Consider the following 25,020-nt stretch of genomic DNA (forward strand, 5'->3'; position numbering starts at 1 on the left):
AGCAAGGATTAAAATAAATAAATAAACATTACTTGCCATTTAGAAATTCAACGGTGAAAAATACAGAAATATGGCATTGTGCTGTCACTTGGAATACATAAACATGCATGTATTCGGCACTAGTGTTGGGCACGAATATTCGCATTTCGAATTTTTATGGCGAACTTCGTAAATTCGCAAATATTGCTAATGTATTCGCTATATTTTCAAAATTACGAATATTGGCTTTTTTCCCGCATATTCGCTCTTTTCACTTGAGGGCCAATTAGAATGATGCACATACACTTGTCAGAGGTTACCAATAACATTCCTAGCATCCAATAGTAAAGCCCACCCCCTTACTGTTCTCTTCCTCAAATATAACGAATATATTCGCAAATATAGGACAAATATTCGTTTATATATTCGCGAAATATCGCGAATTGGAATATGGCCAATGCCGCTCATCACTATTCTGCACCACCTTCTGGACAGAGATGTGCAGTCTACGTAGAAAACACACTGCACAGTGTAAACCTAACTTTTTTGTGAGTATGGAAAGAATCTCAGTGTTCCAACAATAAAAGATGACATATGCAAGTTGATAATTATGTCAAAATGTAAACCCTAAAATTCATTTTTTTACCCTTACAAGATGATACATAAAATACATTCTACTGTTGGCAGAACACACTTACATTTATACCAAAGTGTTCAGTAACTCCACGTCCATGTTCCCCTAAAACGCCAAACGAGAGACTTTCCTCAAGGAATATTCTTACTTTGTATTTGTATTTTAACTCAACCTGCAATTTCCAAAAACAACAAAAGCTAAAACTTCAACAAAAATGAAAGGCATATAAACACTGGATCAAAGAAAATAAACATGAATTAGAGGGTGCAAGGTAATTCCAATAGATTGCTTTAGGTTTATAATAGGGCATGTAAAAAATAGGTTTGCATTCTATGATTAATTTTAAATAGTCACCACATGAATTGGGAAAGAAGGGGGCTCCCCACATCACTAGGATTCACTATATATAACTAGCAAAAACAAAAGAATCTTGGTAAAGCTTTAAAGGGGTACTCCGGTGGAAAACTTATTTTTTTTTTTTTTATCAACCGGTGCCAGAAAGTTAAACAGTTTTGTAAATTACTTACAGTTTTGTAAATTACACAGAGCTCTCTGCTGACATCTTGACTACGGTGCTCTCTGGTGACATCTGTGTCCATTTTAGGAACTGTCCAAAGCAGCATATGTTTTCTGTGGGGATTTTTCTCCTACTCTGGACAGTTCTTAAAATGGACAGAGGTGTCAGCAAAGAGCACTGTGGTCATGATGTCAGCAGAGAGCTCTGTGTTACAAAAAGAAAAGAATTTCCTCTGTAGTATTCAGCAGCTAATAAGTACTGGAAGGATTAAGATTTTTTAATAGAAGTAATTTACAAATCTGTTTAACTTTCTGCCACCAGTTAATAAAAAAAATAAAATAAAAAAAAAGTGTTACACCGGAGTACCCCTTGAAATGTATAACATTCCATTAATTTCTTGCACAATAAAGAAAGCAGTACATACACACAGATGAAGGGGTTAACATAAGAAATTATAAAAAAAAAAAAAAAAAAGACTGCTACATGAGAAATATTTGTGTGTAACAGAATTGAGTATCTAACAAACTTTTAGGTGTGTAAAACTACAACCACACTGTGTGATTCATATATCTTGTATCAATTATTAGATACAATATATCTATTCAACTTTGAGGGCTGCAGAATTTGCAGGTTCATGGAAACCCATTATTGCGTGTCAAAAGTTCAATACACGGGTGGCCAGCTAACTGCCTTTTGTGGTCACAATCATGGCTTATTGCTGTTTAGGGCTTTTTTTGTGGAATTGTTTGTTTTCATGACTTTTCGGAGCCAAATAGTAGTGCACAGGACAACAATTACAGCAAGACAGACTTTCCTGTACTACTGTGCCTGTGTCAGCACTGGCAGTACACCTATAAAACAATGGTTCACAGTGTTGCTGTTTTAAAACCCTAGGTATGAAATAAAGTTTAGGACTAAGGCTGGTCATAAAGATGAGACTTTTGTTGATGGATCTTGCCTATGTCAGAAGTCAACAACATATATATCCCCCCCATTGACATCTGCATAGGTATAAACTGAAATGAATACATGTTACTTGCGCCTTCAAGGGCCTTGTATTTAAATATGCTACTATTTTTCCTATGCTTCTCATTCCTATTTTGCTGCATTGTGATTGTTTTCTAAAGTTTCATAGTCAATAAAACCGGCTTCGAAAAAACATTGATTTCTTTTTGAATTTCCTTTCTGTCAGACCACAGTGCTCTCTGCTGACACCTCTGTCCATTTTAGGAACTGTCCAGAGCAGGATAGTTTGCTATGGGGATTTGCTCATACTCTGGATAGTTCCTAAAATGGACAGAGGTGTCAGCAGAGAGCACTGTGGTCAGACAGAAAGGAAACAAAAAGAAAGGAACTTCCTTTGGATCATACAGCAGGTGATAAGTACTGGAAGGTTTAAGATTTTTTAATAGAAGTAATTTACAAATCTGTTTAACTTTCTGCCACCAGTTGATTTAAAAAAAAATAAAATGTTTTCCACTGGAGTACCACTTTAAACATATTTCTGTGGAAAAATTCACCCACCAGTTTTGGAAGAGGACAGATGTCACCGGTGTTCATATAGAGTCCTTCGGCAACAATAAATCGTCTGGTCACTCTGGCTTTACGTGGATTCTTTTGGAAAGAAGAAGGACACAAAAATATTAATTATGTAGATCATGCAGAGCAAACAAAAATGGTAACGTACAAAACTATACACAACTATGTACGGCTAATATTCTACATCTTTGTTCCCTAGCCTGTTGCTAGTTTTCCTTTTCAGTTTTCTATCCCCATGCTGGGTTGTGTTTTCAGCCACAAACATGCTTTCCTAATGATATACCTCACTGTGGCTATATATTATGCTACACAGCTCTTGGCAGAAGCTAGCAAGGACCAAAAAAATAAAAAAGAAGAGCAAATCAATGTTTGTAACCCTTATGAAAAAAGCCTTGATACAATAAGCATTGTTCTCCTGGGCATACCTAGGAATTCCACAAATTATACAAGCATATTACTCATAACATTTACAAGCCCATGTGTGTGATCGCCTCCATTGTGGGCTAGGTTATCCCCACTTTTGGTTTTCATTTTGTTTCTGTACTGAAAAAAAAGTAACAAGTAGAAATAACACATTTTATCTATTATAACTATCACTATACTAGCTGCTTTGGATGCATGAGCTATATACCGGTGGGATAATTTAGTTCTTTACTGGAGCTATGTACATTAAATCCTCATGTTACATTTGTATGCAATTTGTTACACCACATTAAAAGAGACTGACCCTGAATCCAAAGAAGTTATTATTACTTCTACTTTTATTGGCCAGTTGAGGTTACTAGGCCTCATTTTTCTTGTGTTGTAAAGTAGTCAAATAATTATCATATATTGCCACAAGTGAGATTTACATGGATACATGATTTAGCTGAAAGGCTTGCCATAAACTGACATCAGTAAAAGGGTTTTAATATAGAGGTTTACATAAAAGATCATTTTCCCCGGTGGAACAACTCTATAGCATTCTAAAACAGATTGTATTGGCAAATTGTTAATAAAAGAAAATCATTCCTAAACAAAGTCTATTGCATTTGTTAAAGGGGTACTCCACTGGTCAGCGTTCAGAAGTAAATGTTTTGAACGCTGTTTTTGCGCTGCGGGGGTCGGCCACGCCCCTCGTGACATCATGGCCACATCCCCTCAATGCAAGTCTATGGGAGGGGGCGTGACTGCCGTCACGCCCCCTCCCATAGACTTGCATTGAGGGGATGTGGCCGTGATGTCACGAGGGGCGTGGCCGACCCCCGCAGCACGAAAACAGTGTTCAGAACGTTTTCTTCCGAACGCTGACCAGTGGAGTTCCCCTTTAATGCAGACCTTATACTCAAAATTCCAGTCATTACACAGTGTGAAATAAGGCTGTGAAAATGAAAGTCAGGCTTTATAGAGGCAGTCTTCTCACTTCTACCATTAATCACATAGCGATTTTATAAATGAATACATACTAGTAGCAAGAGATGCTTTTATTGGCCGACAATCATGTGCCTATGTTATTCCTTCCCATCCAATGGTTTCCTAGAATAAGTACTGCCATATGCATGGTTGTTCATTCCCATTGCAGTAAAAACATTTTTTTTTTTTTTTTTTACACCTATAGCCCTAGCTTGAAAAAGTAAAGCACTTCCTACTAATTGACTTCTTGAAATCCAGTGTTTTCCTAAGATCCTAATACACTCACAATGGAATGGGAGTTATGTAGTTCCTAGTGTGAGCCTCTCAGGCCCTTTGCTATACCCCCCTTCAGTGATGACATGTCACTGTTTAGGAGTTTAACAGGGGGTGGCTTAAAGCACAGAACTGACAGGATCTCCAAAATGGTGCCCCAAATCTCCCAACTCCATGCGTTCTCTCTGTGGGAATCATAGATACCCAAAAACAACACTCATGTATCTATGGCGCCCAGAGGCTCGATCAGACACTTATCCCCCTATCCTATGGATGCTGGGGTACACCCTTAATACCTTTGCATACAGGGCATTTATGTTGTCCCCGGCAAACATTTACCTGTCAGCTGATCACATGTATTAGGTGGGTACAAAAACACTGTCAGCAGCACTTCTTCCCCCTTAAAGTCAGTGTTACCAGCAATCATAGAAATAAACAACACTTGTTGAAAGGACAATTTACACGACATAACTGTTGGGAGAGAAGGTCCACAGGAATGATCACTCAATTGTTCGAGTGGGCCTTACTGCTGACAATTACCCTGTGTAAACCAATCACCTTGTCTATAACTAGTGCTCGTATTGGGCAGTAGTCTGCCTATGTAAAAGGACATACACCATATGCATGAGGGCAAGGTAAGCCAAGCAACATTTACCACTAATAAAAGGCATTTAAAAGGAAATCTTTCACCAGTGTCACCTGCACTAACCTGTCAGTACAGACATGTAGTGCAGGTGACACTCATGACAACTGTACTTACCTTGTCCCATTCCGTGCTGGCGATCACCAGAAATCTTCTCAGTTATCTTAAGCTCCGGGCCCAGCTTGGAGAATGGGCAGAGATTAGTGACATCACTGCTGCTGTTCTCTAGCAGCAGGACCCAGCAGAGAACAGCAGAAGTGACATCACTAAGCTCCGCCCATTCTCCAAGTCAGACCCGGAGCTAAGGATAACAGAGAAGATTACCGGAGACCCCCTGCACGGAATGGGACAAGGTAAGTACAGTTGTCATCAGGGTCACCTGCACTACCTGTCTGTACCGATAGGTAAGTGCAGGTGACACTGATGACAGATTTCCTTTAAAAGGAATGCAATATGGTCGTGGCTTGTCAATAGCACATGTTCATCTATGAAGATTTAGGGTAAGTTCAAAATAAGACTGGTAGGGTGCCACACAGCCAATGACTGTGCTTCTTGACCACATTTTGTTGTGGTTTTTAGTGATAAGGATCCACTAGAACATTACCCTTACAGCACGATAAAAAATAAAAAAACATACGTTCTAGGACCACTGCAGATAACAGTAACACTGATGTATCAGAATATAAACAGTCTAAAATGGCACAAAGTTGGACATAAATAAAAGTACAATGGGTAATAGTGCACAGGACTGATCAAGTGGGAATCAGAACTCAGCTTTCATTGTAGCAGAGCAGTATGAGACATGAAAGCTGCTCTGAATGGTTGTTATGGGCTACAAAGACATTTTTCTTTTAGGAAACTTTGATAACAGAGGCCCAATAATTGATTGTTTTCTATTTTACTATTGAATTTCATAACAAATACTAATAATATGCTTCATGGATGTCCAAATTTTTGTGTTCTTTTCATTGATATGAATGCTTACATACAAACATTCCATGTAGATCTGCGGAGGCAGCATGGTTATAACTGGTAATTACAATGAATTATTACCTTTTGATCTTCTAGTTCCTGTTCTTTTAGCAATCGCTCCAAGTCACTCATATTATTGTGCTTGAAGTACTTAATGTTGCTTCTTGATGCTTGTAGCCCCTTCTGAATAGCAAAACATGCAGCTTCATCCCTGGGAACACAAAGTAGATCAGTGTTAACATATCAGAGTTCTTTGGGGGGAATTTATCATTTGTTTTACCCTAGTTCTGTGGTGCACATTTGTCTTAAATGCTGTTTTGAGACTTTATTGTGACTTTTGCTATAGCAGGTTTTTCAAAAGGAACACACCAAGTCATGATTTCAGTTGATATCATGAAGTGGTCAGGAATTTATCATGAACGACTTCAGTTTGCCGCAACTGTGCTAACTTGGGCGCATATCTACACCAGCCCTTACTTTGCTTACAAAATTGACTACAAACAGCATTATTAAAAAGTTGCACATTTTGTCGCACGGGATAAAAAGTCGCAGAGGGTCCCCATACAAAGCTGTGTAGTAAAGTAAGATGTGATCAACACCAGATTTATCACATGTCCTGCATAATGTAATAAATCTGGTGCAGGAAAGTTTCCACCACATGAATTAAAGGGGTATTCCGGGCAAAAACATTTTATCCCCTATCCAAAGGATAAGGGGTCTGATCGCAGGGAGGCCTGCTGCCGAGACCCCCCCACGATCTCCCTGCAGCACCCGCATTGTATGCAGGTGCTGAATCTGCTGTTTCGGAAACCTCCAGGTTTCCGGGACTGGGGACGTGACGCCACGCCTCCTCCATTCATGTCTATGGGAGGGGGCGTGGTGGCCATCAGGCCCCCTCCCATAGACATGAATGGAGGGGGCGTGGCGTCACGTCCCCACCCCAGTCCCGGAAACCCGGAGGTTTCCGAAACTATAGATTCAGCACCCGCATACAAATGTGGGTGCTGCAGGGAGATCGTGGGGGGGTCTCAGCAGCAGGATCCCCCGCGATCAGAAATCTTCTCCCCTTTGGATATGGGATAAAATGTTTTTGCCCGGAATACCCCTTTAATGGGGTAAAAAGACGTTCACATACACCACTCTTGATGAACACCCCTCTTTATGTGTGAGAAGGCTGGGGGACTAGTACACTCCCTATACTACACCCCTCTGTATCTTCCATTAGGTCATTATCAAGCCTCAGTCTATAAAAAAACTGCTGCAAACACCACTGCTCATGTCAGAAACAGTATGTGGGCTCACCAAGTGCATAGAAAGAAGAGATCTAAAACAAAGATTCAACTTTGCACCTTGAACTTGTGCTTTGTCTATCTTAGTAAACCTTTATATTAAAGCTGTTGAATATAAAGTTTTTTGGCAGCTTACAGCTCCCACTGGTTCGCGTCCCACCCTGCACTGGATCAGTATCAGTGTATATTAAAGTAAATGTGGGGGTTTAGATCTGCACACATGGTTTCAGTCACATATAAATAAAAATAATAACTTTGCCCCAGAGCAACACAGCTGCATTTGAGTAATAAAAGGGTATGCTACAAAGTAAGGATGGAGACTGAGAAACAAGAGGCAGGCTCTTTACAAAGAAACTCAATGAGATCCTTACACAGACCATGCAGTGAACTACAAATCTATGTAAGCTGCTCGATATAGAACGGTTAGTGCAGAAATATGGTCCTATTCTGGATAAATGATAATCCTGACTCTAAAGAGAAAGTATATTGTGAGATTGTAACAGCTGAGCATTGGAAGGGACAAAAACAACACACCACATGGCCAGGATGCAAAATCTGTAATAGGCACTTTAACCTGTCCTTTATAGTACTAGCTGGGAGCTGATGGGGAAAACAGATCACAACAGCTGCCTAAGTGCTATAGGTATGCTATAGCTTTCGGATACAAGCACGTATTATCAGAATACATTTTGTCACAATGTATTTTCCATTAAAACTCTGCTCTTGTCCCATAGGATTTTACAACACTATGGACTGCAGCCACCGAACATAATGTGCCACATGACATTACTTAGAGACACATTGGACCCATTATTCACTGAAAGATGCCTAAAACAGGGCAAACAATTTAACCCCTTGGCGAGACATGCCATTACATGTACAGCATGGACACTATAAGGGACTATGGCACAAGCTCAGAAGATAAGTCAGTTGCTATGAGCAGCCAGCTCTCTCAATTAACACCTTTGGCCTGCCCAAACATTTTAATACCCCCTGAAATCATAAGGTGCCCCGAGTCTAGGGGTGTTCTTATTTTATTACTATGAACCCCATTTCCTAGATAGGAGTGTTTTTGTACCCCCGCTGATTATCAGTGAATCCATTGGATGGACGTATCCTTCATTATAATTGTGTGTTCTGATGCTGCATTTACATGAGCTTTGAGTTACATAAGGAGCCGTGAGATTCTCAGGCAGCAGGATGTATGAGAGGAATGTAATGTCATACCATCCTGTAAGTGTAGGGGATGATGGGGGTAATAGTACTTGCCTAATCCTTTTCTCTTCTGACTCCAAGATTTTTTTTTTATTGCTAGAAGCACCATGTTTCCTGGACTGAAAATGATTTGTAGTACAAAGGTCTGGTCAGTGGATAGAGCAGGAGCCGCGCACTGGAATGTATACAACATCGGCTCCACACTGACAGGACCTCACTATTCATTTTAAATCTGGGAAGGGCGGCAAGTGCAGTCAGGGAGGGGAACAACACAGGAAATAACTAGAGATGAGCCAACTTTCAGTAAATTCGATTCGTAACGAACTTCTTGGCTCGGCAGTTGATGGCTTTTCCTGCATAAATTAGTTCAGCTTTCAGGTGCTCCTGTGGGCTGGAAAAGGTGGATACAGACCTAGGAGACTCTTTCCTAGGACTGTATCCACCTTTTCCATCCCACCCGAGCACCTGAAAGCTGAACTAATTTATGCAGAAAAAGCCATCAACTGCCGAGCCGAGAAGTTCATTACGAATCGAATTTACTGCAAGTTCGCTCATCTCTAGAAATAACCTCTAAAAGGCCACAGAGAAAGCTCAATAGTGTCTTTCACTCAACTGAATGGGATATCTTCAGTCTATTGTTGTGTATGTCCATGGGTCCTGCTGTAAGGTTTAAGTAACTGGCTTTAATCATGAAAAAAAAAAAAGCTTCATTATAACAATTACTATTTGTGCTTTCAATTTTAATCCCTTAACCCCTTAAGGACTCAGCCCATTTTGGCCTTAAGGACTCAGACAATTTAATTTTTACGTTTTCATTTTTTCCTCCTCGCCTTCTAAAAATCATAACTCTTTTATATTTTCATCCACAGACTAGTATGAGGGCTTGTTTTTTGCGCGACCAGTTGTCCTTGGTAATGACATAACTCATTATATCATAAAAGGTATGGCGCAACCAAAAAACACTATTTTTGTGGGGAAATTAAAACGAAAAACGCAATTTTGCTAATTTTGGAAGGTTTCGTTTTCACGCCGTACAATTTATGGTAAAAATGACGTGTGTTCTTTATTCTGGGGGTCAATCCGATTAAAATGATACCCATTATTACATACTTTTATATTATTGTTGCGCTTAAAAAAAAAAATCACAAACTTTTTAACCAAATTAGTACGTTTATAATCCCTTTATTTTGATGACCTATAACTTTTTTATTTTTCCGTATAAGCGGCGGTATGGGGGCTAATTTTTTGCGCCATGATCTGTACTTTTTTTTTGATACCACATTTGCATATAAAAAACTTTTAATACATTTTTTATAATTTTTTTTAATAAAATGTATTAAAAAAGTTGGAATTTTGGACTTTTTTTTTTTTTTGTTCACGCCGTTAATCGTATGGGATCATTAACATTTTATTTTAATAGTTCGGACATTTACGCACGCGGCGATACCAAATATGTCTATAAAAAAAAAATTACGCTTTTTGGGGGTAAAATAGGAAAAAAACGGACGTTTTACTTTTTTATTGGGGGAGGGGATTTTTCACTTTTTTTTTACTTTTACTTTTAAATTTTTTTACATTTTTTTTTTTTACACTTGAATAGTCCCCATAGGGGACTATTCATAGCAATACCATGATTGCTAATACTGATCTGTTCTATGTATAGGACATAGAACAGATCAGTGTTATCGGCGGTCTTCTTCTCTGGTCTGCTCGATCTCAGACCAGAGCAGGAGACACCGGGAGCCGCACGGAGGAAGGAGAGGGGACCTCCGTGCGGCGTTATAAATGATCGGATCCCCGCAGCAGCGCTGCGGGCGATCCGATCATTCATTCAAATCGCGCACTGCCGCAGATGCCGGGATCTGTATTGATCCCGGCACCTGAGGGGTTAAAGGCGGACGCCCGCGAGATCGCGGGCGTCGGCCATTGCCGACGGGTCCCTGGCTGCGATCAGCAGCCGGGATCAGCAGCGCATGACACGGGCATCGCTCCGATGCCCGCGGTTATGCTTAGGACGTAAATGTACGTCCTGGTGCGTTAAGTACCACCGCACCAGGACGTACATTTACGTCCTGCGTCCTTAAGGGGTTAAAGAACGAAGCCCATTTTCCCTTGAGGAGCAGGCCAATTTTCATTTTTGCGTTGTTTTTCCCTCCTCTCCTTTTAAAATCCCTAACTCTTATTTTTTTACCTACAGACCCATATAAGGGCTTGTTTTTTGTGAGACCAATTGTACTTTGTAATGACCTCTTTCATTTTAGCATAAGTTGTACCAGGAAGCCAAAAAATGTATATTTGCGGGTGGAAATTTATAAGAAACCTGGAATTTTTTAATTTTTTTTTTGGGGGGGGTGAGTTTGGTTTTTACACAGTGCACTTTATGATTAAAATGATTCATTTTCTTTATTCTGTAGGTCAACGGGATTAAAATAATACCCAATTTATATAGTTTTTCTATTGTCCTACTAAAAAAAGAATGCAAACTGTGCTTTAACAAAATTTATATGCATAAAAATGTCCTTTTCTGATCCCTAAAGCTATTTTATTTTTCCGTATACAGGGATTTTTTTTTGTGTGCATTTTTGCTTTGATGTGACTCTTTGATCACTTTTTATAACTTTTTTTCTGATCTGATTAAAAATCAGTATTTTTGTTTGATTTTTTTACGTTTACCGTGTGGGATCATAAACATTATATTTTAATAGCTTGTGCATTTACGCATGTGGCGATACCAAATATGTTACTTTTTTTTCCCCTTTTTTTGGTATAATTGGAAGATAAGGTTAGAATTTTTTTTATTTCTTTCTTTATTTATTTTTTTTACACTTTTTAAGTCCCCATAGGGGACTTTTATATGCAAGCATTATATTTATATTACACAGTGTAATCAGAGATCCACTGATATAGCCTGGATAAGCCAGGTTACATTAGTGAATCAGCGATCAGCGGCAGGAGACAGATAAGGGAACCCTCCTCTGCCGTTTTAGCTCACAGAAGCCCCGAGATCAAATCACAGGGGTTCCGTGAGCCCCTCTGAGTTACCGGAGATTTTTAGTTTCACTTTATACTGCACAACAAAAACAAAGCAAAACAAAAAAAAAAATTCTGATATCTGTGTCTGGTCTCAGCAGGCACAGCTGCAGACACCACATAATAATGAAGCTCCGAAAAGTGCTACGCTAGAAGATGCCCACCCCCATAAAAGACCACTTTTCAATGCAATTTCGGGTGGAACTTCTCACAGAAATTTCACTGTAAATATAAACCTCTATCTGTAGAGAACTACACACTATACAGAAATACCTAACAGAATAGTATAGGTCACAAAAGGACTGAGATGTTTATAGTATACTTTTGTCACAATGAGAGCTTTGGTAATAGTAGTAAATTAAGAAATAACTTATTTCTTTTACTACTAAGTGTATTCCAAAAAGAAGTATGACTTCACTTGGATAGCCTGAGAGGATCCTGATGAGGAACGCAGAAGCCTTTCAATGATCCTTTAAGATGCATTAACTGTTGTAGAAGCAATAGCAATCTCTCCAAATGATTTAGCGTGGAGGAGAAAGTATATTGAGTTACAAAGTGAATATACAGGTTAGCACCATTACTCAGCTCATCCAGGGATATGCGGCTATAGCAGTAAACAAGGGTTATGCAGGATGAACAAAACAATACTAATCATGCTAACATTAACAACCCACACAGTAAAAGAAAACAAGGGTTTCTACAAGCATTAACCACGCAGACCTGGGCACCTGACCAATATGTGTCACTTGTGCCGATGCCTTAAGATATTTAAACCTGAAAATATTTTACTTGTGCGGCTTAATATACAGGACAAGTAGTCCTAACTCTGCAAACTCTGCTATAAAACTAGCCAAATAAGTGCAAGCAAGAAAATGACCCTGTAGAAATACTTCTCTGAATGTGAGCTCTTCCTACCTAAGTGCTATATGTTTATACTTTTGCTATGAACTATGTGTACCAGTATGTCCTTAATAAATGTATTTAGAATCTACAGAAATGGCAGTGTTTCCTCCTCAATTCCTCCCACCTCACACAACTCTCAGCTACATTGTTTGTTAAAAGGGTCCTCCAGGGAAGTAAACTTATTCTCTATTCAAAGGAAAGGGAATAAGTGTCGGATTATGGGGGGGGGGGGGGGGGGGGGGGGGGGTCGTGTCAGACCACTGGTACCTTCCATGATCTACTGTACAGGGCCCAGCTATTCAGATGTGCTTGGAGCTCTCCTGCCCCCACCTTCCAAGAGGAGTGGTGGTGACAGCTTGCTTAGCCTATCACTGGCTGAGACGGGGATCCAGTCTCAGTCGGTGATTGGCTGAGCAGGAAGTCACTCCCACTAATCTCCGAGGGTGGGGACCAGAGCGCTCTGAGGACTGGTATCCCTTTAAGCAATGCTTAATAAATGGAAAGAGGGAAACTGCTGTGCAACTACTAGCTTGCAGGGATGCTCTCTAAACACAATGGACAACAAGGACACCTAGATTTTTCTTTCCAAAAGGGCCAGTAGCGAGAATCCTGCAACCTGTTTCCAGGCTTAGGGTCTATTCACACAGCAAAATTTCCACATGCTGAATTCCACACAAATTCTGCACAAAATCTGCACAAGCCAACAACCACCCGAATGAATGCGGAAGCAGAATAGGTGCGGGTGTGCGGAAATTCTGCTGTGTGAATAGTCCTTAAGAGACAACAACAAAGGGAGATGCCCAACTTCATTTATTTTTCTTTACGTATAGCATTCTTAACCTCTTAAGGACACAGGGCGTACCTTTACGCCCTGCGCCCTGTATATAACGTGGAGTCACGCCGTGACCCTGCGTCATAGCTAGTCTGTGCTGGCAGCAAATGAAAGCTGGGACCCTGGGCTACCTGGGCTAATAGCGTGCGGCACCGATCATTGTGCTATTAACCATTTAGACGCGGTGTTCAAAGTTGATCGCATCTAAAGTAACAAAAATACACTCCCAGGCCTGGTAAAATCACGATGTCCCTATAAGCTAGAACGCGAGCAGAGGGTGCCTTATCTGCCTCCGTCGAGTCTGATCAGCAATTGATTGCTTCAAACCTGAAATCCTGGCTTGAGCAATTGACCGCCGATAACAATTATCATCTCCATGTTAATGCATGGGGGTGATCTGTGTATAAGATCAGTGTGTACAGTGCTATAGCCACTAGAGGGGGCTATAACATTCCCCCCCCCCCCAAAAAAGTGTGAAAAAAAAAGTTAAAGATCATTTAACCCCTTCCCTAATAAAAGTAAGAATCACCCCCCCCCCCCCCCCCCCCCCGTTTTCCCATTTAAAAAAACAAAAAAAATCTGTAAATAAAAATAGGTGGTATCGCAGTGTGCGGAAATGTCCGAACTGTAAAAATATATCGTTAATTAAACCGCACGGTCAATGGCGTACGTGCAAAAACATTTCAAAGTCCAAAATAGCGTAGTTTTGGTCACTTTTTATATCATGAAAAAATTAAATGAAACTTCAGATCATGGGATAAAAAAAATGAGCCCTCACACTGGCCCGTACGCGGAAAAATAAAGTTATAGGGATCGGAAGATGACAATTTTAAACGTATAAATTTTCCTGCATGTAGTTATGATTTTCTCCAGAAGTACGACAAAATCAAACCTATATAAGTAGGGTATCATTTTAACCGTATGGACCTACAGAATAAAGATGAGGTGTAATATTTACTGAAAAATGCACTGCGTAGAAACGGAAGCCCCAAAAATGTTACAAAATGACGTTTTTTCTTCATTTTTGTCACACAATGAATTTTCTTTCCGTTTCGCCGTGGATTTTTCGGAAAAATGACTAATGTCACTGCAAAGTAGAATTGGTGGCACAAAATATAAGCCATAATATGGAATTTTAGGTGCAAAATTTAAAACATTATGATTATTAGAAGGTGATGAATAAAAAATGAAAATGGAAAAACGCTGAGTCCTTAAGGGGTTAATATCCTAGAGCTAAACAGAGTTATAACAACACTTTTACTTATGAAGTACTATTAAACAGGTTATTTTAAAATGTACTACAGCAATATGAGACTCAAATACACAGTACTTACACAAATACTATATCTCCTCGCTTTGAGTAAGCTGGAATAGCACTTGCAATGGTGGCAAAGCCATAGGAATAAATAATTGCTTCTTCTGTCCGCATAAATTTGGCTAGTCTTTCTTCTAGTTCCAAATGTACATCTGCAAGAAAGGTTGTGATGGGGTTAAACACTGTGGTCAATCACAAGTCTTCCTTGGGCGAGACCCAGGTTACAAAATCAATAATTACACAAATCCCTTTGGTGTATGAGCCCCAAAGAGGCACATAAGTGCTGTTGCACATGGAGAGTCTCTACAACAGTTAACAATTGGGCAGCAGTATCCTGTTTAACCCCTTGGGGACAAAGCCCATTTTGACCATAACCCCTTAAAGGATACTACGCCCCTAGACATCTTATCCCCTATCCAAAGGATAGGGGATAAGATGTCAGATCGCCGCGGTGCCGCTGCTGGGGACCCCGGGAATCGCCGCTGCGGCAGCCCGCTGCCCATACAGCACAGAGCAAGTTCGCTCTGCACGTAATGACGGGCGATACAGGGGCAGGAGCATCGTTACGTCAGGGCTCCGCCCCTCGTGACGCCACGGCCCGCCCCTTTCAATACAAGTCTATAGGAGGGGGCGTGGTGGTCATCACGCCCCCTGCCATAGACTTGCATTAAGGGGACGGGCCATGACGTCACACTGTTCCATCCCCTGTATCGCCCGTCATTACGCACAGAGCAAACTCGCTCTGTGCTGTAATGACAGCGGGCTGCCACAGCGGTGATCCCCGGGGTCCCCAGCAGCGGCGATCTGAAATCTTATCCCCTATCCTTTGGATAGGGGATAAGATGTCTAGGGGCGTAGTACCCCTTTAAGGACCCAGCCCATTTTCACCTTAACCCCTTAAGGACCAGGCCATTTTACACCTTAAGGACCAGAGCGTTTTTTGCAATTCTGACCACTGTCACTTTAAACATTAATAACTCTGGAATGCTTTTAGTTATCATTCTGATTCCGAGATTGTTTTTTCGTGACATATTCTACTTTAACTTAGTGGTAACATTTTATGGTAACTTGCATCCTTTCTTGGTGAAAAATCCCCAAATTTGATGAAAAAAATGAAAATTTTGCATTTTTCTAACTTTGCAGCTCTCTGCTTGTAAGGAAAATGGATATTCAAAATATATATTTTTTGGGTTCACATATACAATATGTCTACTTTATGTTTGCATCATAAAATGAGTTTTTACTTTTGGAAGACACCAGAGGGCTTCAAAGTTCAGCAGCAATTTTGAAATTTTTCACAACATTTTCAAACTCACTATTTTTCAGGGACCAGTTCAGTTTTGAAGTGGATTTGAAGGGTCTTCATATTAGAAATACCCCATAAAAGACCCCATTATAAAAACTACACCCCCCCCCCCCCCCCCAAAGTATTAAAAATGACATTCAGTATGTGTATTTTCCCTTTAGGTGTTTCATAGGAATAACAGCAAAGTGAAGGAGAAAATTCTAAATCTTCATTTTTTTTACACTCGCATGTTCTTGTAGACCCAATTTTTGAATTTTTGCAAGGGGTAAAAAGGAGAAAATTTTTACTTTTATTTGAAACCCAATTTCTCTCGAGTAAGCACATACCTCATATGTCTATGTTAATTGTTCAGCGGGCGCAGTAGAGGGCTCAGAAGGGAAGGAGCGACAAATGGTTTTTGGGGGGGGCATGTCACCTTTAGGAAGCCCCTATGGTGCCAGGACAGCAAACAAAAACACATGGCATACCATTTTGGAAACTAGACCCCTCAGGGAACGTAACAAGGGGTAAAGTGAACCTTAATACCCCACAGGTGATTCACGACTTTTGCAAATGTAAAAAATATATATATATATTTTTTGCCTAAAATGCTTGGTTTCCCAAAAATTTAACATTTTTAAAAAGGGTAATAGCAGAAAATACCCCCCAAAATTTGAAGCCCAATTTCTCCCGATACAGAAAACACCCCATATGGGGGTGAAAAGTGCTCTGCTGGCGCACTACAGGTCCCAGAAGAGAAGGAGTCACATTTGGCTTTTTGAAAGTAAATTTTGCTCTGGGGGCATGCCGCATTTAGGAAGCCCCTATGGTGCCAGGACAGCAAAAAAAAAAAACACATGGCATACCATTTTGGAAACTAGACCCCTCGGGGAACGTAACAAGGGGTAATTTGAACCTTAATACCCTACAGGTGTTTCACGACTTTTGCATATGTAAAAAAATATATATTTTTTTTACCTAAAATGCTTGTTTTCCCAAAAATTTAACATTTTTAAAAAGGGTAATAGCAGAAAATACCCCCCACAGTAGTTTCTCGCTGGCAGTTTGAGCTGCGGCAGAAAATTTGCCGCAGCTCAAACTTGCAGCCGGATACTTACGGTAATCCTCCGCCCATGTGAGTGTACCCTGTACATTCACATTTGGGGGGGGGGGGGGGGGGGGGGCGGAAGACATCCAGCTGTTGCAAAACTACAACTCCCAGCATGTACGGTCTATCAGTGCATGCTGGGAGTTGTAGTTTTGCAACAGCTGGAGGCACACTGGTTGTGAAACTCCGAGTTTGGTAACAAACTCAGTGTTTTGCAACCAGTGTGCCTTCAGCTGTTGCAAAAGCTACAACCCTCAGCATGTACGGACAGCGGAAGGGCATGCTGGGTCTTGTAGTTATGCAACAGCTGGAGGCATACTACTTTGGCTGGGGATGCTGGGGATTGTAGTTATGCAACAGCTGGAGACACACTGGTTTGCTACTTAACTCAGTGTGCCTTCAGCTGTTGCAAAACTACAACTCTCAGCAGTTCAGACAGCCAACGGGCATGCTGGGAGTTGTAGTTATGCAACCACCAGATGCACCACTACAACTCCCAGCATGCACTTTAGCTGATTTTGCAAGCTGGGAGTTGTAGTTATACAACAGCCTACAGCTGAAGGGACACTTTTCCATAGAAAGAATGTGCTTCCAGCTGTTGCAAAACTACAAGTCCCAGCATGCCCATAAGGGAATGCTGGGATTTGTGGTGGTCTGCCTCCTGCTGTTGCATAACTACAGCTCCCAGCATGCCCTTTTTGCATGCTGGGAGCTGTTGCTAAGCAACAGGAGGAGGCTGTCACTCACCTCCAACGATCCAGCCGCATCAGGTCAGTCCCTCGTCGTCGTCGCCGCCGCTGCTCCTGGAGCCCCTATCCCAACAGGGACGCCGGGGATCGGGGTCCCCAGCACCCGGGGTGCACGTCCTGCACCCGCTCACGTCCTCCGGAAGAGGGGCAGAGCGTGTTGCGGGAGTGACACCCGCAGCAGGCGCCCTGATTGGTCGGCCGGTTATCCGGCCGACGAATCAGGGCGATCGTGAGGTGGCACCAGTGCCACCTCACCCCTGCTGGCTATGGCCCGGGTCACTGGAGACCCGATTGACCCGGAATCCGCCGCAGATCGCATGGGCGATATGCCCCGATGCCTGCTGAACGATTTCAGCAGGCATCGGGCACCGGCTCCGCTCCAGATGGTTGCGGGGGGCCGGTAAAACTCATGACGTTCTCAGTCCTTAAGGACTCGGAAATGGAGACGTATGAGAACGTCATGTGTCCTTAAGGGGTTAAGGACCACAGCATTTTTTGCAATTCTGACCACTGTCACTTTTCATTCTGAATCAGAGACAGTTTTTTCGTGACATATTCTAATTTATGTTCATGGTAAATGTTCGTCAATACTTGCATCATTTTTTTGTGAAAAATTCCTAAATTTGATGAAAAATTTGAAAATGTTGCATATTTTGTAACTTTGAAACTGCTTGTAAGGAAAATAGACATCCCAAATAAATTATATATTGATTCACATACTCAATGGGGGACATGTATCATTATTTGTGTATGGTAGAAGCAGTTTACCCCTTTTCCCGAATTCTAAATTATGCACAGAAGCGCTAAATTTATCATTCAAGCGCAATGAGCTTCATAAATTGCGGGTAAATATAGTAATCTCCTCAATCCACTCTTTGGAAAGTCCAAGATGGCTTATATTTGTGCAAAAAAAAACAGCTCTTGCAGCAAAATATTTGGTGTAAAGGAAAAGTACGCAGTTAATAAATCCATGCATACTATAGATGTCACTCCAAGGTACCCGGATTCAGCCACATCTGGAGGACATGCTCTACCAAAACGTGCGCAAAAAAATGCGCAAAAAAAAAAATACACACAAAACAGGGGTAAAATCTTTGATACATGTCCCCCAATATGTCTACTTTATTTTTCCATCATAAATTTGACATGTTTTTACTTTTGGAAGTCATCAGAGGGCTTCAAAGTATAGCAGCAATTTTCCACAAAATTTTCAAAATCTAAATTTTTCAGGGACCAGTTCAGTTTTGAAGTGGATTTGAAGGGCCTTTATATTAGAAATAACCCATAAATGACCCCATTATAAAAACTGCACCCCTCAAAGTATTCAAAATGACATTCAGTAAGTGTGTTAACCCTTTAGGTGTTTCACAGGAATAGCAGCAAAGTGAAGGAGAAAATTCTAAATCTTCATTTTTTACACTCGCATTTGGACCCAGTTTGGAGGGCTACAGTTTGGACACCACTGTATAGTGGTCTCCAATCTGTGCCCTTCCAGATGTTGCAAAATTACAACTCCCAGCATGCGGAGACTGTCCAGGCACAGTGGAAACTGTAGTTCTGCAACACCTGAAGGGCCAAATGTTACAAAACTACAACTCCCAGCATGCCTGGACTGTCTGGGCATGCTGAGAGTTGTTGTTTCGCAACATCTGGAAGGACACAGTTTGGAGACCACTGCACAGTGGTCTTCAAACTGTGGCCCTACAGCTGTTGCTAAACTACAACTCCCAGCCTGCCCAGACAGGGAAAGGATTTCTTGACATGCTGGGAGTTGTAGTTTTGAAACTCCTAGAAGCAGCAGTGAAGATCATTTTACAGTTGCCTGCCGCTCCTCCCCGCTGCCTGCTCCACTCGACGGTCCCGATCCCCGTGTGCTCCCGAGGTACCTGCCGCCTATCCCCCTGCATCAACGGCCACCGTCGCCATCTTTCCCTACTCTGCCCGGGGCGGGCAGAGCAGGGATCTGAACTTTTACCCCCGGCCCTGCCCTGCGATTTGCCGGTCAATCCTGACCGGCCAATCGCAGGGGATAGGAGGAGGTGGCACCCCTGCCACCTCGCTCCTATCCTTCAGGATCATCCCTATTTCCCGAGCTATCGGGTAACCAGAGACCCGATTAGCCCGGAATCGGCGATCTGAATTGATCTTCGATTTGCGGCGATCGCCGACATGGGGGAGTCTCAGGACCACCCCAGGCATTGAATGATTTCAGCAAGCATCCGGCTCCGGTCCTCGCCAACCGAAAATCCCACGGCAATACGGGTACACCCTGGGTCCTTAAGTACCAGGGCGTACCTGTACGCCCTAGGTCCCCAAGTGGTTAAGGAGGATCTGTCACCATATAAAACTTTTAATAGTGTTCCTTGTGTAATTAGCAGACACTTTCCCATTCACTTGCTTTTAACCCCTTAAGGACGCAGGGTTTTTTCGTTATTAAAAAAATCATAACTCTTTCAATTTTGCACCTAAAAATCCATATGATGGCTTATTTTTTGCGCCACCAATTCTACTTTGTAATGAAGTCAGTCATTTTACCCAAAAATCTATGGCGAAACGGAAAAAAATATATAATTGAGAAACAAATTTGGAAAAAAAAAACGCCATTTTGTAACTTTTGGGGGCTTCCGTTTCTACACAGTACATTTTTCGGTAAAAATGACACCTTCTCTTTATTCTGTAGGTCCATACGCTTATAATGATACCCTACTTCTATAGGTTTGATTTTGTGGTACTTCTGGAAAAAATCATAACTACATGCAGGAAAATGTATACGTTTAAAATTGTCATCTTCTGACCACTATAACTTTTTTATTCTTCCGCGTATGGGGCGGTATGAGGGCTCATTTTTTGCCTCATGATCTAAAGTTTCTATCGGTACCATTTTTGCATTGATCGGACTTATTTTTTCAGGATATAAAAAGTGACCAAAAATGCACTATTTTGGACTTTGGAATTTTTTTGCGCGTACGCCATTGACCGTGCGGTTTAATTAACGATATATTTTTATAATTCGGACATTTCCGCACACGGCGATATCACATGTTTATTTTTATTTACACTGTTTTTTTTTTTTTTTTTTATGGGAAAAGGGGGTGATTCAAACTTTTATTAGGGAAGGTGTTAAATGATCTTTTCTTCACTTTTTCATAGGTAGCTACAGCACTGCACACACTGATCTTTTACATTGATCAGTGGTTTCTCATAGGATGATTCTGCCGCTTTACTGCTCATGCCTGGATCTCAGGCACTGAGCAGTCATTTGGCGATTGGACAGCATGGAGGCAGGTAGGGACCCTCCGGCTGTCATGTAAGCTGTTCGGGATGCCGCGATTTCGCCGCGGCGATCCCCAACAGCTCCCCAAGCTAACCGGCATTGTTTTACTTTCACCCCCGCGTTATAGAACGGGAGTGGACTCATGACGTACCAGTACGTCATGGGTCCTTAAGAGGCTAAAATTAACAACATAAATATGTTTAAAATGTAATAGAAAAAACGGCCACTAGGGGAGCTGTTCTGCTCCCTGCCACAATTAATACAGTGAGTTTGGTCTCCTCCCGGCCTAGCAGGAGTCCAAACTCCGGAAATGCTTCTCTACACTGAGCTTGATTGACAGCTGCACAGAAAGTGAAAGTTCCACAGATTCTCATAGAAAGCCACACAGACTGACAGCTAAAAGAGAGCCTCACTGATAGCAACACAGACTGAAACATGCAGAGAGCCTGAGGTCTTCTATTCATCACAGCTCTGCAACCATGTGAGGGCAGAAGTGGTCCCCCAGCAGGCTTCAGGGATGTCATGCCTGCTTGGAAATGCCCACTTTCTCCTGCTGGGAGATTGGACTATGTGAGCAAGAATAAAGGTAAGATACACAGCTTTTTAAAGCTCTGAAATAGTTTTTAAGGGCTGGATGGGTGTTAAGGAACATAGCCTGAGGTAGTTTAGAACACTTTATTTGGTAACAGGTACTTTTTAACCCCTTAACGACGCAGGACATTAATATACGTCCTGGTGCGGTGGTACTTAACACACCAGGACGTACATTTACGTTCTATACATGACCGCGTGCATCAGAGTGCTGCTTGGGTCATGTGCAGCAGGTCCCGGCTGCTGATAGCGCGGATGTCTGACATTTAACCCTCAGATGCCGTGATCAATACAGATCACGGCATCTGCAGCGCTGCGGTCACTAAAATGGATGATCGAATCGCCCTCAGCGCTGCCGCAACGATCCTATCATCCAGAACGTCAGACGGAGGTCCCCTCACCTGCCTCCGCTGCCTTCCACGGGTTTTCTGCTCTGGTCTGAGATCGAGCAGACCAGAGCAGAAGATGACCGATAACACTGATCAGTGCTATGCCCTATGCATAGCACTAAACAGTATTAGCAATCGAATGATTGCTATAAATAGACCCCCTATGGGGACTATTAAAGTGTAAGAATAAAAGTAAAAAATTAAAGTTTTTTTAAAAAAAATTAAAAATCCCTATCCCCAATTAAATTTTTTTTTGTTTTTCCCCATTTTACCCCCTAAAAGTGTAAAAAGAAAAAAAATTATAAACATATTTGGTACCACCGCATGTGTAAATATCCGAACTATTAAAATATAATGTTAATTATCCCGAACGGTGAACGGTGTGAACGTAAAAAAAAAATTGTCCAAAATTGCTGCTTTTTTATAAAATTTTATTCCAAATAAAATTGATAAAAATTTATTAAAAGTGTTATATATGCAAATGTGGTATCAAAATTTTTTTACAGATCACGTCGCAAAAAATTTGCCCTTATACCACCGCTTATACACAAAAACAAAAAAGTTATAGGTCAGCAAAATAGAGGGATTTTAAACGCACTAATTTGGTTAAAAAGTTTGTGATTTTTTTTAAGCAGTATAATAATAGAAAAGTATGTAATCATGGGTATCATTTTAATCGTATTGACCCAGAGAATAAAGAAAACAGGTCTATTTTACCGTAAAGTGTACAGCATGAAAACGAAACCTTCCAAAATTTGTTATGATTTTTAGAAGGCAAGGAGGAAAAAAACAAAAACAAAAATAGAGTTATCTGAGTCCTTAACCCCTCCATTTTTTCCTCATCACATTCTAAAAATCATAACGCTTCGCTGTGGATTTTTTGGTAAAATGACTAATGTCACTGCAAAGTGGAAAATTCATTGTGCGACAAAATTGAAGAAAAAACGCCATTTTGTAACTGTTGGGGGCTTCCGTTTCTACGCAGTGCATTTTTTTGTAAAAATAACACCTTATCTTTATTCTGTAAGTCCATACGGTTAAAATGATACCCTACTTATAAAGGTTTGATTTTGTCGTACTTCTAAAAAATAAAAATCATAACTACATGCAGGAAAATTTATGCGTTTAAAATATTCATCTTCTGACCCCTATAAAAAAAACTTTTTTATTTTTCCGCGGACGGGCCGGTATGAGGGCTAATTTTTTTGTGCCGTGATCTTTAGTTTTTATCTATACAATTTTTATATTGATCGGACTTTTTGATCGCTTTTTATTCATTTTTTTATGCGGGTGATTCTTTTATTAGGGAAGGGGTTAAATTATCTTTATTAACCTTTCTTTTGCAGTGTTATAGTCCCCCCTAGTGGCTATTACACTGCACATACCGATCACATACACAGATCATTGCCGTGCATTGACACGGCAAAGATCAGTGTTATCGGCAGTCGATTGCTCAAGCCTGGATTTCAGGCTTGGAGCAATCCATTGCCGATCGGACGCGAAGGAGGCAGGTAAGGGGACCTCCGCTAGCGTTCTAGCTGATCGGGACATCGCGATTTTACCGCTATGGTCCCGATCAGCCCGACTGAGCTGCCGGGAAGCTTTTACTTTCATTTTAGAAGGGTTAATAGCATGCGGCACAACAATCGGTGCCGCACGCCGAAGGTCCCGATTGTCATTAGGCGCCGGGACTGACCAGGTATGACGCGGGGGTCATAACGGCTTTAAGGCGTTAAAGGACCAGGCCAATTTTAATTTTTGCACTTTTATTTTTTCCTCCTCCCCTTCTAAAAATCATAACACTTAAAATTTTGCACCTACAGACCCATATAAGGGCTTGTTTTTTTTGCATCACCAATTGTGCTTTGTAAGGACATCACATTTTATAACAATATGTGGCAAAAAAAAAAAAAAAAAACATTTTGCTAATTTTGGGGGCTTTTATTTCTATATAGTGCACTTTTCGGTAAAAATGACACCTTATCTTTATTCCGTAGGTCTATACGGTTACAAGGAGGTTGGGGAGGTTGAGTTCCTACAGTTTTCTCTTACTCTTGATATCCCCTTTAAAAAGTACCTGTCACAACATAAACTGTTCTAAACTGCCTAAGGCTATATTCCCTAACTACTCCTAACACCCCTCCAGCCCTTAAACATTTCAGAGCTTTAAAAAGCTGCATATCATACCTTTCTTCTTGCTCACATAGTGCAATTTCCTAGCAGGTGAAAGTGGGCGTTTCCCAGCAGGCATGACATCACTGAAGCCTGCTGGGGGACCACTTCCGCCCTCACATGGTTGCAGAGCTGTGATGAATAGAAGACCTCAGGCTCTGTGCATGTTTCAGTCTGTGTTGCCATCAGTGAGGCTCTACTGCAGGCTTCAGTCTGTGCAGTTTTTTGTGAGAATCTGTGAAGCTTTCACTTTCTGTGCAGCTGTCAATCAAGCTCAGGGCAGAGTAACACTTCCTGAGTTTGGACTCGTGCCAGGCAGGGAGGAGACCAAACTCACTGTATTAATTGTGGCAGGGAACAGAACAGCGCCACCTAGTGGCCATTTTCTATTACATTTTAATCATATTTATGTTGATAACTTTAAAAGCAGGTACATCCTTGGTCCTGCTCCCGTGATATAACACGGGGTTACATGGTAACCCCGCATCATATCACGGCGGGCCCGGCGTCATAGTGAAGCCTGGACCCGCCGCTAATAGCGCGCAGCGCCGATCGCGGCGCCGCGCTATTAACCCTTTACCTGCGCGCTCAGAGCTGAGCCACGCGGCTAAAAGTGAAAGTAAAAAGTGCCGGTTAACTCAGTGGGCTGTTCGGGATAGCCGCGGCGAAATCGCGGCATCCCGAACAGCTTACAGGACAGCGGGAGGGCCCCTACCTGCCTCCTCGCTGTCCGATCGCCGAATGACTGCTCAGTGCCTGAGATCCAGGCATGAGCAGTCATGCGGCAGAATCGTCGATCACTGGTTTCCTATGAGAAACCAGTGATCAATGATAAAGATCAGTGTGTGCAGTGTTATAGGTCCCAATGGGAGCTATAACACTGCAAAAAAAAAAAGTGAAAAAAAAAGTGAATAAATAT

General features: G+C 41.5%; 1 protein-coding gene across 1 annotated transcript in view; it reads right to left on the bottom strand.

The window, feature by feature from the left end:
* SPTLC1 (serine palmitoyltransferase long chain base subunit 1) overlaps positions 1–25,020 on the bottom strand; it is an 82,932-nt gene that overhangs the window by 27,809 nt on the left and 30,103 nt on the right. The window contains exons 6-9 of the mRNA XM_056525696.1: positions 14,553–14,685; positions 6,031–6,160; positions 2,655–2,744; positions 678–785 (exon numbers count right to left, since the gene is read on the bottom strand). Of these exons, the coding sequence (XP_056381671.1) occupies positions 678–785; positions 2,655–2,744; positions 6,031–6,160; positions 14,553–14,685 (461 nt within the window). The remainder of the gene's footprint in view (positions 1–677; positions 786–2,654; positions 2,745–6,030; positions 6,161–14,552; positions 14,686–25,020) is intronic.

This window comes from Hyla sarda, chromosome 1 (assembly GCF_029499605.1).
Source record: "Hyla sarda isolate aHylSar1 chromosome 1, aHylSar1.hap1, whole genome shotgun sequence".
In the NCBI taxonomy this organism is placed as follows: Eukaryota; Metazoa; Chordata; class Amphibia; order Anura; family Hylidae; genus Hyla; species Hyla sarda.